The sequence below is a fragment of the Triturus cristatus genome, chromosome 7 (genome assembly GCF_964204655.1).
Source record: "Triturus cristatus chromosome 7, aTriCri1.1, whole genome shotgun sequence".
Taxonomy (NCBI): domain Eukaryota; kingdom Metazoa; phylum Chordata; class Amphibia; order Caudata; family Salamandridae; genus Triturus; species Triturus cristatus.
The window spans coordinates 1,686,718,890-1,686,736,379 of NC_140590.1; the positions used below are offsets into that span (position 1 = coordinate 1,686,718,890).

Below are 17,490 nucleotides of genomic sequence, written 5' to 3' on the forward strand. Positions count from 1 at the left end.
GGAAGGAGGCGATTAGATGGTACACACAGAGATTTGGGAGAAGCAGTGTTACCTGTAATAGTCCTCCTGCCCAGAGAGAGGCACGCCATGCAGAGGGTGGTGGGCATGCAACCACTGCTGCTGCTGCTCCAGAGCAAGGCGTTGGAGCTCGGCTGACTGGGCGTGCATGGCCTGTAGCTGGTGGGCCGCTGACATTGGGGCTGCGAGCGAGCCAGGCAGATCACGATATGGAGTTGCTGTCGGAGAAAGAAGCACACAGAGTCAGAGAAAGAGGCAATATAAATATCGGAACAAATGGAACAATAAGCAATCGAGGTACACCATGGAGGGAAAGAAGTAATGCATCAAGACCATGGATAGGGTAGAGAAGACAGGATTGAATGGGAAAAAATAGAATAATGAAATAAGTGAAGGAAGCATAGTTCGGTTAGGTTTAAAGGTGGAAGGAGTCAGTCTTCAGAGAGAAGAGAGGTGAAGACAGGAAGATGCAGAGATTGAGGAGTGAGAGGGACATGGTGAGAGACATATTTAAGGAAAGATGAAGTAGATAGAGACAGAAGTACTGGAGAAGAACTAAGAAGGAGAAAATAGAAAAGGAGAAAAAAGGAGAACAAGTAAGGGATCAACATGGATAGATACCGACACTAACGGAGCAAAGAAAGAAAGAAACGGAAGATACAAATGAGAACGAAAAATAGGTAAGGATAGAAATATATATAGAAACACAAAAGCTTCAGCTTGAAGAACTTTCTGGATTCACATGATTTGCGTTATTCCGCCATCTAGTGGTTGAGTCCTGGAACTGTCGCCATTTTTGGGGGATTCACCCAGTAGGTTGTTATAGCCACCCTGTTATGTCAGATGTACGCCCACAAAGCCTCAGTGCATGCGAGCCATCTTCAGATTCTTTTTTACTCTTTTCTGGTGACCTGTACTGTTTTTGGCTTTTCATTTTATTTTATACTTATGTACTGTTTTCTCACCTCTTGTTTAAACTCTCACATCTTCTATGTGGAGGCGGGCGGATCCAGAGAATTCTTTGAGCAGCAAAAAGCTTTTTTTGTTACCGGTAAGTAACCCTTTCATTTTGCAACACTGATCTCTTCTGATCCGTAGCGTGTTTGTATGATGTACACTACCCATCTTGTGAGGTTCCCTTTTATGACTGGGAAACTCCATGTTTGCTGGTGCAAGTGAGATGAAGAATTGATTACAGTTTCTTGCACTGTATTGCTTTTTACAGGCAATGCATTATTTTTCACCTGACTTAGTGTTTGAAGGGATTTTTTGTTACCTGTATTTTCAATTTCTGGAAAAATGCTGACAACTGTATTGCTTAGTGTGGAAATGTGATAATATGATATTTAGTAGGGATTGTGGTGTTGTCTTCATGATTACCATTGTTTTGTGTATTTTTAGGTACGGTCTTTGTATTGCGAGTGCTTGTAACTCACTGACACAGTGTAATACAGTCAGGAATGCTGTCTTCAATAATAAATATTTGAGGCCTGCTTTGTGCCTGGGCTAAAATGGTGCCATCAGTAGCTTTTGATAGTACTAAGTTAACTTTCCGCAGGGGTGCTGACCTTGACTTTGCTACCCTTTTAACCCATTTTAGGAATCTTTTGAAGCTGGTATGGTAAATGAACTCTTTCCTATAGTGCCTCTGGTGCATGCAACAATAGACAGCTGTAACTTTATGAATGTGTATGAAAGTCTTTCATTTCAAAGGTGCATTAAGTACCTAATTATTGCAGTATATCCTATTAGGTTGTGAGTCAATCTCGCGTTTATATTCCAGTGGATGAATCTATTTCACTTGGCTGTATTACATGTGCATGTTGTTCGTCTCCTAGTCTTCCTCAGAACTTCACGGTATCCTTGGGAAAGGTGTCTGAATTCTAGGACCTCAGAAGTTATATTGCTAGGCTGAGGCTGTCTGGCTCCGGATGCCATACCTGCCCATACTGTATTGTTTGCAAGTTCTGCAGGGAAGATAACTTTATAATTCTGCCAAGTGCTCTCTCTGCTAGGTCTGTAAACTATTTTTGCCCGGACCACTGCGGGGCTATGTGTATCACTATCATGGTTGTCTGTTTGCACTTATGATAAGCGGTATCTGTGGAACTGTGGGACAAGTGTATGCAAATTTCCCTAACCAGTGTATCAATAGGGCATTCTCCTGGGATGCGTGATGTGGATACCTCGAGGAGAAATTCTGGCATTTTGCTCTTGCTTATTTTGCAAACAGGTCTATTGGTGGTGTCCCCCTCTCACGAACATTTCCTGCACTACCTCCTGTTTGAGTTTCCACTCGTGTGAGGTACCTGCTGGTCTTCTACTACCTTTTGCAGGCCTAGCAAGTGTATGGCTACTACGGTTACGTTTCTTTACATTCAACATTTCTGTATTTCCTGTGCCAGTTTGCATAGGACATTCAACCTTGTTATTTAGTAAGAAATCGCTAATTTGTTATTTGTTTGGATCTAAACTGTCACCCGCTCAATATGCATGCGGAAGGCATTCAATGCCAGAAAGGGTGTTTTGAGTTCTAGCACGTTTATGGGTTTCACTTCTTAATGGGTCCATTACCCCTTTTCCTCAGTTTCCCCAAGTGTGCACCCAATTTCGTGTGGGATGCAAGTGTTGTAATGGTCACAGGGGAACAGCTAGTTGAAAGGTCTGCCTATTGTGATGTGTTCTACCTTCCACCATTGTATTTCCATTTTTACCCTCTCTGTGATAACCACTAGCTCTTTCCATTCCCCCATTGATTGTGTCCATTGGTTCTGGAGCCCTTTCTAGAGTGATCTCGTGCAGTCTGGAGAAATTAATTAGTGGTATGCAAAAGGCCATCATGCTCAACATACTCTACGCTGTTCTCCCTGTCAGACTGTCCCTTCTGGTGGAGGGGAGTTTACTGTATCCATTTCAAAATCCCCCCCTTATATCAGGAATGCTACGGTTCTCACAAAGTATTGTGTAGCTGCTAACTAGGCCTTCTCTCGCGTGGGAACTGTGGATGAATTATGTGAGTTTAGGGAGAACTCCAGTTTGTGTAGCATTGCATCATTGTCTGCGTGTTTTTTGGCATAGTGTCAGCAGATTTCTCTTTTCCAGCCAGTCATCCAGGTAGAAGGATGCATATATCCCTTGCTTTCTCAAGTCCACTGCAAGATATTTTGGAAATATCCTCTGGGCGGCGCACTATAAGTTGGAAATGCAAACTGTTTACCAAAAACCTGAGGTATTTGTTGAATCTGTTTTTAATCGGGATGTGGAAGTAGCCATCCTAAAGGTCACGTTGAACTTTTGTCTTTTGACGAACGTGTTAAAAAATCTGAGGTCTATAATGCGCTTCAGTGTCAAGTCTGGTTTGCCCATATGGAAGTATACAGAGTCCACTCGTGTTTGGGTTCTTTCCTTGGTACATCCTTTATTATTCCTTTTTTGTATGAGGTCTTCATTTCCTGTTGCAATAGAAGTAGTTCTTGTTTGCAAGCTCTTATCCTTTGTTGGTTATTCGATAGTCAGTTTTGTTACCCAATAAAGTGTATGTATACGTCACAGGTAATTTCTCTCCACTCCTGGAGGAAAAATCCTATACTGCCCTCTAAATGTGTTAGAAGTCAGAGATGATTTATGTGAAAGCTATTTTACAGAAGGATTGATCCTCTTGGTAGGGGGGTAGCAGGGTCTGTCTTCTTCTCCCGGCCTCGTTTTGAAAGAGCTGCCTTAGAGTTGTGGGATAGCACCACTGCGGGGGAATGCTTGTAGCGACAATGTGGTCTGTTGGATGTGAAGTTGAAAATTCTCTCCACGCCCATATAGATGTAGCTGATCTTTTAAAGGACTCTCTGAACTGTAGGCTCCCATGGTGTTTGCTGTGCCATTATGCTTTTCTTTTTGTTGGGAGTCATCAACCACAGCTCCAAACAGGTTTCCCTCATAAAAATCATAATAATTATGGATGCCGGAACCTCTTATATAAGATATTTCCAACAAAAGCGTCCTCTGGGAGAAATCTTTTTTGTGTCTCTACACTCAACTTCACACTTTTGATTTCAGTCACACGCTCACAGGTATAATCATACCCACCACATCCAAGCTATTAGGTCCACTAAATATTGGCACAATACCTCTTATACAAGGCCTTAGCTAGGCATGTCTCCTAAGGGTGGCACTGGTGCATATCTGCCTGCTGGCTGTATGCGCTGCATCTAGTGCAAATGAACAAGTTACTCATCTTCGGTAATTCTCTTTGTGGTGGATACTCTAATCTCAGATCCCTCATCTTGTGAAAAACACCAGGCATGAGAAAGGATCTGGTGATTTTTCGCAGCACTGCTCCCGCATACATATCTGCAGCTCCATGTAAGCTATGTCATGCCATGACCCTAGAGCAACCTATAGGCCCTACTCTTGCGTACGGACATCAGTTTCTTTATTGATTGTCTGCATTGAAGGATGTGGAGATTATTAACTGATCAGAAAAGACAGTGCACAGATTTCTAGTCTGGAATCTTCTTAAGGTTGGTGAAAAGTCCATTCCACAGAACGGGAAGGACGGGCGGTAGTGAGGAATCTGCGGTTAGCTGAGTATCCACCAGAAAGAGCATTACTGAAGGTAACTTGTGCCTACGATGGATCTGTCTAATCACATACTCCTACCCTTGTCAATAGATACCAAAGAAGTAACTTCCCATGTGGTGGGTCTGTAGAATGGCTCATAGCAGAAAATGTGACGGGACCGAGCGGACAAAGTGCCCTTCCCGCCGGACCTAGTGATCAAGACAGTAGTGCTGCGCGGACATATGGGGTGACGCCCTCATTACACTCTGACAGATAGATACTTTCAAGTGCAGATTCATCACCTTTAGAATAGATAATAAAGGTGTACCCGTCTAAGGTGGAGGATCCATGGAATGGGCCAATGTAGGAAAATGGGTTATTAGTTGATGGGGTTGTGAGACCTCATCAAGTAATAATGCCTCAATTTACTATAATATGCAGTTAGGACTCAAGAAATTAAACCTTAGTTCAACCATTGGTAACTTGGGACAGAGCAGTCAGGCTTAACTTAGGAGAAACATGTGGAAAGTAGTTAACAGCAGAACACTAAAAAATAAGCAATATAACAGAATAAAAATCCGACTCCAATTTACAAAAATAGTATAAATTGTAATCTTTAAAATGACACCAAAACAATAAAAATCTATTGTAGGGAACCGGAAAAAAGATTTTCATAAGAATTTAGCTTAGAAACTTAATCTAGCGTCAAAAACAACAAAGAGCCAACCTCTGACATCTGGTTGCGCTAGACTGGGTCAAAGTAAAAAATTAAGGCTGACTGCCATCTAGCACCGGTCAGAGACAGGGACCAGGTTCTTCCTAGTCAAATCTTTACCTTCGGATTTTGTCTTTTTCTTGAAAAATGTTCTCGTCGAGGGAGAGAACGGCCTTCATGATCTGATCTGAAGGGCTCAAAGTTGGTGGTTTGCTCCTCGTGTTCGTCCCGCTGAAATACTCTACAATGGGACTTAGAAATGTTTTGGGTTGTTGAGCTGCAACCTGCTGGGTTGCTACCTTAGGACTACACTTCCTCTTCAGGATAACACCTAATCTAATTACCATGCAATTTAGCAGGCTGGCCAAAAAAGAACAAGCATTGGCATAGCCAATAGGTCTCGCCTTTGGGACCTTATAAGTGTTTAGTTATCCAGCACAATATCCTTGGTGCAACCACATCAATTGTTGCATGGCTAAACACTTATAAGGTCCCAAAGGCGAGACCTATTGGCTATGCCAATGCTTGCTTTCTTCTGGTCAGTGGCTTTGTTTATCTGCTGAAAGGAGAGCTGCTGGTTTACGGCAAGCTATTACCGAGATTCATAAACACCCGGCTCAAGATTTATCCAGTATGGGAAGATAAAAAACAGTTCACTTGCAGAGAGTGGACACATTCAGAAACACTTATCAGCAGTTGTGAAGAGCCCTTTTGACATACAAGACGGGCTCTCGGCAGTTTTGAAGCCTTGAAATATTTCCTGAATACCGCCATCTTGTCAAATTGATGCCTTTGAATCCAAGTTGTAGAATGTGATACAGGGACAAGAGCACTCCACTGCAAGAGGAAGGAGTAGTTTCTTTTCTGTAACTCCAGTTCTGTAGTAGGGGTATCTCTGTGATAGTCATAATCTAGTGAATAGTCCCGCCCATGTGCGCGGACCCCGGAGCAATAAAAATAATCTCTTAAGGTGTCAAATCATGCAAACCTGCATCCACCTTTAAGAGAGAATTTAATTTAAAGACAGATAATGCAGCCTATACCCACAGGCTACACTGTCCAGTACTTCAACTAGAATTCCTCCAACATCCACAAACAGCACTGCCTGTCCAGCTTTTCTCCACACAGGAAAAAACCCTGCCTCTACCAGCAAAAGCCTCTGGAATGATAGAGAGGAAGGAATGGACAGACAAGCCCCATAGGCTGCCATTATGTGGCTGAGAACAGGATACTGTGCCTTTAAGAAAACTTTCCAGATTTCCAGAACCTTCCCAGTATCCCAGAATGCACAGCAGGTCCCTTCTACCTTCAGTTCTTTTTGAAGGCGTAGCACGCCAGACCTGTAGCATTCCTCACATGAAGAATTATCTCTCCACCGGGGAGGAGGGCGGGCGCTTATGACTATCACAGAGATACCCCTACTACAGAACTGGAGTTACAGAAAAGAAACTACTCCTTCTGTAGTAGGGGATCTCTGTGTATAGTCATAATCTAGTGAATAGAATGGCAAGCCCATCCCCACACAAAAGCGGTGGAGAACACACACAAGACACTACCACTACTGTGCGAACAAATTCCGCAGCGAAGCCTGCCCAACCTGAGCATCTGCCCTGGCATCCGTGTCCAGACAATAATGCGCAGCAAAGGTATGGACCGACTTCCAAGTGGCCGCCTTGCAGATTTCCGCAATCGGAACATTTCGCAGCAAAGCCGTCGTGGCAGCTTTGCCCCTGGTGGAATGAGCCTTAGGTTTACCCCCTAAGGTCTTATTAGCCTTTTGATAACACAATTGTATGCAGGACACAATCCACCGAGAAATGGACTGCTTAGAGGTCGCAAGACCAGTCCTGACTGAGCCATAATTAACAAACAATTGGTCAGACCTACGAATATCCTTGGTCTTATCCAGATAAAATTTCAACACCCTCCGAACATCCAGGGAATGGAGAGACCTTTCCGCTGGCGAAGAGGGATTCTGAAAGAACGTAGGTAAAGTTATGGTCTGGTTGACATGAAAATCAGAGATAACCTTAGGAAGAAATTTAGGGTGAGTACGCATCACAACCTTAGCAGCATGAAATACAGTATAAGGTTCTTGACAACATAATGCCTGAAGTTCACTCACCCTGCGGGCCGATGTAATGGCCACTAGGAACGCCGCCTTCCAGGATGGGTGCTGCAATGAAGCCTTGTGAATGGGTTCAAAAGGCTCCTTCATCAGTCTGGACAGCACCACATTCAAGTCCCAGGAAGGCGAGGGAAGTCTGACGGGAGGAAACACTTTCTTCAAGCCTTCCAAAAAATCCTTGACCACAGGGATCTGAAAGAAGGAAGTCTGTGAAGGGCATTTCCTGTAAGCAGTCAAAGCAGTCAGATGAACCTTAATGGAATGGAAATTAAGGCCAGACTGCGCCAGATGTAAAAGGTATGGAAGGATGACATCTTCCTTACATGTTGTCGGATCAAAGTTCTTGGACTTACACCAGATACAGAACCTCTTCCACTTGTAAGCATAGGATGTCCTAGTGGAAGGTCGCTTAGACTCCTTCAGAATGTCCATACAATCGTCTGGTAGATTCAGATGGCCATATTGCACTATTTCAGGAGCCATGCCGCCAAACTCAAAGACGAGAGGTTGGGGTGCACCATCCGCCCCCCGAACTTCGTGAGAAGGTCCGGCCTGCACGGCAACCGCATGTGAGGAAGGAGAGACCGGTGAAGAAGGTCCATGAACCACCACTGCCTGGGCCACTCCGGGGCGATCAGGATCATCCGCGCCCTGGACTGGGACAGCTTGATGAGCACCGCCGGAATCAGGGGAATGGGTGGAAAAGCGTACAGAAAGCAGTTCGACCAATCGATCCATAGCGCATTCCCCAGCGTCCCCCGCTGGTAGTACCTGGATGCGAAGTCTCGGCATTTGCTGGTTTCGGCGGTGGCGAACAGATCTACGTCTGGAGTCCCCCACCTTGCGAAGACTTCTCCTAGTACTTCGTCGTTTATGACCCATTCGTGGTTTTCCTGAAGCAGCCTGCTCAGTGCTTCCGCCTGAGCATTCCGCACCCCTGGCAGATGCGTGGCCGTAATCGTCAGCCCTCGGGCCAGAAGCCAGTGCCAGATCGCCTGCGCCTCCTGCGACAGAGTACGCGATCCCGACCCCCCCCGCTTGTTGAGGTAATACATAGTGGTTGTATTGTCCGTCCGTATCAGCAGCGAGTTGGTCTGGAAAGACGGCAGGAAGGCCTTCAGTGCCAGGAAGACAGCTCTGAGTTCCAGGAAATTGATGTGGTACGTCGACTCCAACGGGGACCACGTTCCCTGAATCTGCTAGTCCCCGGAATGCGCTCCCCAGCCTTGGAGAGACGCATCCGTCACGACACTTTTCGTGGGAATGACCTTGTGGCAGGGAACCCCCAGAGGAGGTTTTCCACCGAACACCACCACTTCAGAGACTGAAGAGCATGTAGCGACAGCCGTATCTTGTCGTCCCAAGAAACCTGTCCTCTGATCCCACCGATCCTCCAAGCCCTCCAGCAGTGGCCTCATGTGCAGCCATGTGTGAGGAAGATACATGACGCCATCGATCCCAGCAGCGAAGACACCTTCCTCACTGTTGTCGATGGAGCGGTCATAGGGGCCTGAGTCTTCCGAAGGAGTGACACTCGTCCCTCCTCCGAAGGAGACACGCTTACTGACAGCGTAGAGATGGAGGCCCCCACGTACTGTATGCCCTGGACCGGCGACGGGACAGACTTGGACACGTCGATGTGCAACCCCAGCTTGTTCAAGAGAACGCACGTCTTCTGGAAGTGCGCTTGTGCTTCCGAGAAGGAGTTTGCCTTGATCAACCAATCGTCAGAGGCGAGACCGGCCCCACCGTAGGGGAGGGCATGATTATGAGAACTCGAGCCTTCCGAAGGATCGAAGAGTGTCTCCCCTCCGAAGGACACACAGTTGTTGAGCCAAGACAGACCTCGTGAGGTTGGTGCGGCGGCCCAAACGAAGTAAGAGAGAGAAAGTCCGAGTGAAATGCAGGCGCGCTACCTGAAAGTAGCTGCCTTGATCAACCAGACGTCCAGAAACGGATAGACAAAGACACTGTTACTCTCATATGCGCAGCCACTACGTCCTTGCGTATGGATGATTCCGAGGTGTTGGCTTCAGGCCGAAAGGAGGCACAACGCAAAGATAATGGTCGTTGCCCACTGTGAAAAGCAGGAACTCGCGATAATTTCCCCGCCAGGGGTACGTGAGAATCTGTGGCCTCCAGATCTAATGCGCATAGTACGTCTCCCTGATGACGTTGAGGGGAAATCTAATGCAGGGACCTCCACCGGAATTTATTACTCTTTGACCCCACGAGTCGGCTTGTCGCCCGCCGAACACGGGTCCAAACTCGGTCATGTCTCCTTTGCACACTAGAAGGAACAGCGAGTACCATCCCATTCCATTCCGTCCCCGAGGAGCCGATCCTATCTTCCTTTACTGGAAGAGGGTGGTGGCCTCCTTCTACAACTCGCGCATCTAGCGCGATTGAGTTGGAGGGGCTGGAGGAGAACAGGAAGAGTCGCACGACATTCAGCACCTGAATGATTCAATGGCGGCCCGAGACCGCAGAAACAAAATCTGGGAGGCATAACGCCGCTGGAGAGGGCAGGCGGCCTTAAGCCGTTCTCCATGCCCCTCCCCACCTACAGCCTTCAAAGCCTCTGCCTCGGCCTTCATGCGGGCCACCTCGCTATCCGCATGGGAGCACAAGAGTTGTGGCAGAGAGCGGGAGATTAGAAACACCCTGCTGTGCCGCAGGCTTCAGAGATGTCAGACAAAGACAAGTATGTCGCCGTAGAACAAAACCATGGCGACGCCCAGGTTTCGCCTGAAGCGAAATATCTGCTGCAGAGCCGAAGAAGATATCCCATCATGCCCTCTAGACTATCCCTGTCTCTGGGCAGGAGATCCACCCTTTGGGGAAGGACCTCACATTTAGCACAACGGCCCAGCAAGAGGTTTCATCTGTAGAGTCTTACGCATCACTGATGTCAACTATACAGGCCGCTCCGAAGCCAGAATCCACTGGCCGGTGACCGCATACGAAATTTCCTTTACTGGAAGTCAAGAATCACACACCAGTGAACAACCCGCTAAGGGGGAAATTCGTAAGAGCAGGAGAGCCCCTCTCCCTACTCACGTAAGATGCATCCCTGGCATGCCTGACCCGAGACCTTCCATAACGGTGACGACGGGATCTTATGGAAGACAGCGGAGTCCATGGGACCGATGCCGGCTGAGGAGCCACAGGCCCCTCGGAGAATGGGAGATGAGCCGGAGAGAATTCTGCGGCATCCCCGTGGTATCACCCGTGGGGGCGGAGCAGGAGGCGACCTAGATGGTGAGCCGGTACGCAGACACTCCCAACTAAGCGAAGGGACCAAAGTCCCTCGCTTCTGAGCGGACCACGTATAAGTAGCCCCCGACTCCGAAGGGTTCCTCTGCGTCCAACCCCAGCTCAGCGTCGAGAGTCGACGTTGCCGGGAAAACGAAGTCCCCGCCTATGATGATAGGCTCCCTACGGAGCGAGGTCCAGAACGGGACCTCCCCATGACATCACCATCACTGCGACGTCACCACCACAGCGGTGTCGACTCTCACTTCACTGCGCTGCGCCTCGACGTCAAGCATCGACGCCAAGCGTCGCATCGACGTCAAGCATCGCCGTCGACGTCAAGCATCGCCGTCGACGTCAAGCATCGCCGTCGACGTCAAGCATCGGCGTCGACGTCAAGCATCGGCGTCGACGTCAAGCATCGGCGTCGTCGTCAAGCATCGGCGTCGACGTCAAGCATCGGCGCCGCCGTCAAGCATCGGCGCCGCCGTCAAGCATCGGCGCCGCCGTCAAGCATCGGCGTCGCCGTCGACGTCAAGCATCGCCGTCGACGTCAAGCATCGCCGTCGACGTCAAGCATCGCCGTCGACGTCAAGCATCGCCGTCGACGTCAAGCATCGCCGTCGACGTCAAGCATCGCCGTCGACGCCAAGCATCGCCGTCGACGCCAAGCATCGCCGTCGACGTCAAGCATCGCCGTCGACGTCAAGCATCGCCGTCGACGTCAAGCATCGCCGTCGACGTCAAGCATCGCCGAAGTTGACCTCAAGCGTCGACGTCAAGCGTCGACGTCATAGCATCGACGTCATGCAGCAACGTCATGCATCGACGTCATGCAGCGACGTCATGCATCGACGTCATGCATCGACGTCATGCATCTACGTCAAGCCCTCGACGTCAAGCCCTCGACGTCAAGCCCTCCTTGACGTGGGCTTTTTCTTGGGGCGACGGAGAGCCTTCGGTGTCATACCTGCTCTCGACGTCACCGTCCTCGATGCTGACCACAGCATGGGACGTGGTAGAGGAGCTACCCTCTCCTTACCCAGAGGCTGAAGAAGATGCCTAGACAGGTGTCAAAGACAGAAGACACAGGCAAGCACAGAAGACAAACTCTGTGAGCTTCAGCTGTGGCCTTTATCTCCTACCGCAGTCAAAGCCCTTGTATAGAGGCAAGACAACTGCAGAAATTCTGCTAAAAAACCACAGCAGAATGTAGAAAAAGGCCAAAGACGTCGAGTGAAACTTCAAAATCCAGAAAAAAAAATCACTAAAAATGAATAAAAGCTCAAAAAATGAAGAGCTAATGCTCCAGGGTCCTGCTAGCAGGAGCCGGAAAAAAGAACTGAAGGTAGAAGGGACCTGCTGTGCATTCTGGGATACTGGGAAGGTTCTGGAAATCTGGAAAGTTTTCTTAAAGGCACAGTATCCTGTTCTCAGCCACATAATGGCAGCCTATGGGGCTTGTCTGTCCATTCCTTCCTCTCTATCATTCCAGAGGCTTTTGCTGGTAGAGGCAGGGTTTTTTCCTGTGTGGAGAAAAGCTGGACAGGCAGTGCTGTTTGTGGATGTTGGAGGAATTCTAGTTGAAGTACTGGACAGTGTAGCCTGTGGGTATAGGCTGCATTATCTGTCTTTAAATTAAATTCTCTCTTAAAGGTGGATGCAAGTTTGCATGATTTGACACCTTAAGAGATTATTTTTATTGCTCCGGGGTCCGCGCACATGGGCGGGACTATTCACTAGATTATGACTATACACAGAGATCCCCTACTACAGAACTAGCCTTTCCGGTTAGAAAATAACAACTTGGAGGACTTGTAAGTACAACAACCTAAGGGAGATTCGAAGTTAAGTTATTACAATTACACACCCCAGTGGTTGACCCACACGTTTCCTAGAAACAGACACCCGGAGCGGAGTCTTAGGCTCAAATAAGATATAAAGCGCTAGAGAACAGCGACAGTCACACAGGGAAGGGGAATTCCACAGAACGCTAAATAGAAGAGAGACTTATTTCTAGCACAATATGACCCAGTCAGTAACACAAAAGACAGACAACTGAAATCACATACAGTGTCTGCAATCAACAGCCGGAGATTACAAGGGGCCAGCACAAACAGACTTGGGAGGCAGAGCCAGAAGTGATCTGTCAGCTATGTGACATGGGCCTTGTGGAAACCGGATGTACTTCCTTATACACTGCTCTATTAGGTAAGGCTGGTGCGTAATGGCACCTGAGGTCATACCAATGGCAGCACAGCGCAAAACAGATCTCAGTTACTACAGCACAGGACGAGCTTTGCAGCCTGCAGGGAGAGATCCGTAGAGCTATCACACACAGGGCTTTAAGTGGGACGGGTCTCACCGGTGCGGAGCACCGGCAGTTTTTTAAAGGGGGGTCTCAAAAATGGTCTCTATCGGGCTCTGTTTTGCGCCCTGGCACAGGCGGTCCGTTATTTCCGGACTGCAGTGACAGCAAGCAAATCATGTGCGCTGCTCACACTGCCCACTTCTCACTAGAAGTTACGGCGTGATGTCATGCCAGGTGAGCGTTGTAGGGGAAGGAAAATCCTTTAAAGAGTGTCATTTTCTCTCTGGATTTCCCTTCTCTTTTTGAAACTCAGGAGTAGCAACATTGTTGTGGTGTCACCAGGGCTTTAACTGGAAGCTTTTTCAATATTATACACAAGCCATAGTTGCTGCTCATTTGTCTTATGCAACTAACAACCATTGACAAAGTCAATAGTCCTGACGTGTTGTAGGTATGATGTTACTTGTTGTATCATATATCTGGATACAATGACGGAAACAGTGTAGAGAAGAAGCCAATAGCGAACACGACGAACAGCCAAATACAACTCGGGCGGCACACAATGCGAAGAGATGTTTAGCCTACGTGTTTGTAAGCCACACCCTTATTTACATTGGCCACGCCCCAGTGAGAGACCCCACCAGTTTTTTCATTCCACTTAAAGCCCTGGTCATACACATCCTTGTGAAAAAAAGATTGCAACACTCATGAATCAGTAAAGCTTTGGCAACTCTTACACACTAACAAGTCATGCCCCTTCTGCGCGGTTGTAATGCACAGCACACAAATAGATCTGGGCAGTTTGAAAGAACTCTCAGCACTCAGGCTGTCGCTTTTTATGTCTAGGCTTCTTGTTCAGCTTTTGGTGGATGATCACAAGTATGAGCCCGGGGGAGCTAAAAACACTCTTTAGCACAATCAATTTCCGGGAAGGTAAAAAGGTACATAAATCTAAGATGACAAGGTTGTACCTCTCTAACATGGCAGACAGTCTAACAGCTCTCGACTGGTGCTTTCCCTAAACAGTCAGTCCCTTGGATTCACAACTGAGCTTCACAGCTGCACGGGGACATGCCTGCCATGTGCCCAACCTGCTTCCATGAGAGGAGAGACCTCCTGGCTTCCTGCTTTTCTGGTTTATAGAAATGCAAATAACAGGTTCTCCTGCAGGTGGGCGAATACAATGAAGCATCTCACAGGCTTCCTTGCAGGATATTCTGTTGGGGAAGAGCCAAAGGACTGGTGTGGCTGAAAAAACAAAACCGCGGAATCCTGTTCTCGTAACGGAATATTGCAAATGGTGACACTACTGTGTGATACAGGAGGCCATGGCATACCAATCACAGCGCCCTGTCTTTGGTCTTCAAATTCAACTGGGGACTCAAACATGACAAAGAAATATTGCCTCAATTGCTGTGCACAAGGGTAAACATTATGAGGAAGACAAAAACACTGTAGGGTACGAGACTAAGACATTCAGTAATGCTTTTCAGTTTATTATCACAACTCAAATCAAACTCAATTGAGAACAAGCGCGGCGGGTGCCGTGCCTAGTTGGAAATGCTGCAAAAAGGCACTGAGTCTCGGCTGTTTCCTTGCATACATTACCATCAATGCACTGCGTGAGTGTGGGAGCGCGCAGGGAGGGAAAACTGTTTCTGCACCAAGGGGTCGCAGCATTAACGGGGCGAGGGGAAGTGGGGCGGGAGAGGGGTTGGGGGGGGCAGGGTTGTCCGGGTTAGTCTGTTACAGGCACAAGCGCTGGCTGCCCAAAAGTGAACACCATCCGTTTCCAATTAACGCGACCGCGAGACAGGCAAATGTAAACAAGCGCAGGCGCAATAAATGGAAACAGATGGCGCCGCTGCTTGCTCCCGAGACACATAGGCTATGGGAGGGGACATTTAAAGATAAGGCGGGACATACCCCAGCCTTTGGCCATTTGCGTGCTTTCTTTTGTGGAAGCCTTACGCAAATGGCCAATCAAATGAGAAGCAGTATAAAAAACCAACACGTGCAAAGCTGTGGGAGTTGGAAGTCCATTTAGAAGTCCTTACAATAAGCCTCGCAGAGCAGCGCATGTGCGCTCGCTCAGGCAAGAACTAAAAAGGGGGTGACATCTGCTCTTCCAAGGGTAACTTGCATTCGAAGTTTAATTAGCCCACTAGCCCCTTCCCAGCCATCCTGCTACAGGAAAGGAAAACTCCTCCAAGCAGATGGCTCCTTTGTTCGTAATTCCTGAAAACACTTCACATCTAATCATAGGGCAGGCCTGGCAGCTATAAGCTGCGGGGCTAATCACATTAGGCTACTAGTGACTTATTAGGCAACTAAGAAAAGTAAAGCTTTTAAGGCTACTTTTCTAAAATAGTTATGTTAAATATGACTTTAGCAGTACATTGGATTTAATGTAGCTATTAATTTGACACTTTGAAACCCCCTTCTGGCTAGTTCCGTTGGGACGCAACACTTAATTAGAATTAGTAATAGTAAACCAATGTTACTCAATGGGGCTACCATCTTTCCAAATGGGAAAAACGACTTTGGAGATTTGACACAACCAGGGCATGTAAAGGAATATGCTACTTACCAGTATGCATCTGTTCTTGGCATGTAGAGCTGCAGATCTACACACTTTTGCATAGATCCCCATCTGGTGTTGGGCCCGGATGTTTGCAGTTTGTTTTTCCTCTTGGAAAGTCTTTGGAAGTCACGAGGTCGGTGACTCCTCCCTTGGTTCGTATTGCGCATGGGCTTCGGCTCCATCCTCAGATTGTTTTTCGCCAACAGGGAAAGATGGAGCGTAGTAATAACAGTGAAGAAACCCATGTGTGTTGTATCTAAATAAGATAGACTGGAACAGATACAGGTAGCCGGGGAGGCGGGTGGGCGTGTGTAGATCTGCAGCTCTACATGCCAAGAACAGATGCATACTGGTAAGTAGCATATTCCGTTCGAGGCATATGAGCTGCAGATTACACACTTTTGCATAGACTATATAGCAGTTCCCAACCCTAGCGGCGACCACCGGCATCCGTTGCAGTTGTTTGGAACAGTGTTTTTAGTACAGCCTGGCCCACACTAGCTTGTTGCTTGGTTTTCACATCTACACAGTAATGTTTTGTGAAAGTGTGCGGTGTTGACCATGTCGCTGCTTTGCAGATGTCATCTAGTGGTATGTTCCCTAGAAAAGCCATAGAAGCCCCTATCTTCCTTGTAGAGTGGGCTTTAGAGGGAACAGATAGCGTTCGTTTTGCTTTGTGGTAGCAAATCTGTATGCATTTTACAATCCACCTAGCTATCCCTGATTTAGAAATAGGGTTGCCTTTATGTGGTGGAGAGAAAGAGACAAATAGCTCTTTGGTTTTTCTGAAAGGTTGTGTTCTTTGGATGTAGTAAAGTAAGGCCCTTTTAACATCCAGTGTGTGTAAAGCCCTTTCCGCAACGGTTTGAGGTTGTGAGAAAAAGACTGGTAATTCTACCGACTGGTTTAGATGGAAGGGAGAAATGACTTTGGGTAGAAATTTTGGGTTGGTGCGGAGTACAACCTTGTTCTGATGCATTTGGAGAAAAGGTTCCTGTATAGTGAGTGCTTGTATTTCACTAACCCTTCTAAGGGAAGTGATGGCCACAAGAAATGCTGTTTTCCATGTGAGAAATTGCAGCTCACATTTATGTAATGGTTCGAAAGGGGGTCCCATTAGCCTTGTGAGAACTATATTTAAGTTCCAGACAGGTGAGGGTGGTACTCTGGGTGGAATTACTCTTTTGAGGCCTTCCATAAAGGCTTTGATGGCAGGCACCATGAAAAGTGATAGGTGCTGCCTGTTTTGTAAGTAAGCAGCAATTGCTGTGAGGTGTAACCGAATAGATGTATATGCTAGGTTGCACCTTTGTAGATGGAGCAAGTAACCTATGATGTGCTGTATGGACACATTTAGAGGGTTGATTGTGTTGTTGTGGCAGTAAACAACAAATCTTTTCCACTTTGCAGCATAGCATGCCCTAGTAGTAGGGCGTCTAGCTTCCCTGATAATATTCATGCAATCAGGGGGAAGGTTAGAGTATCCGAATTCTAGGACCTCAGGAGCCAGATCGCAAGGTTGAGCTGAGCTGGGTCCGGGTGTCTGATCTCTCCATGGTTCTGGGTTAGGAGGCATGGTGAGAGGTGCAGCTTTTGGTGTGGTACTACCGAGAGTTCCAGCAGTGTGGTGTACCACGGTTGTCTGGCCCATGTTGGAGCTACTAGGATCAGTGTTAGGGAATGCTGTTGTAGCTTTCGCACCACTAATGGAATTAGTGGGAGAGGTGGAAAAGCGTATGCAAATTTGTTTGACCAGTTCATCCATATCGCATTGCCTATGGACAATGGGTGTGGATATCTGGCGGCGAAGCTTGGGCATTTTTTGTTTTCGTGGGTGGCGAATAGGTCTATCTGTGGATGCCCCCACTTCTAAAGAACGGGTGAAGAACCTGTGGGTGAAGTTCCCATTCGTGAATCTGTTGCGT

General features: G+C 47.5%; 1 protein-coding gene across 5 annotated transcripts in view; it reads right to left on the reverse strand.

Annotated features, from left to right (window-relative positions):
- Positions 1-17,490, reverse strand: part of ATN1 (atrophin 1) — a 206,966-nt gene that overhangs the window by 47,792 nt on the left and 141,684 nt on the right. For all 5 annotated transcript variants that reach the window (XR_014966892.1, XR_014966893.1, XR_014966891.1 and 2 more), the window contains exon 9: positions 53-236. Coding sequence is in view for 2 of the 5 variants with exons in the window: in XM_085619841.1 (XP_085475967.1) it covers positions 53-236 (184 nt within the window). In the remaining 3 variants the exon portion in view is untranslated. The remainder of the gene's footprint in view (positions 1-52; positions 237-17,490) is intronic.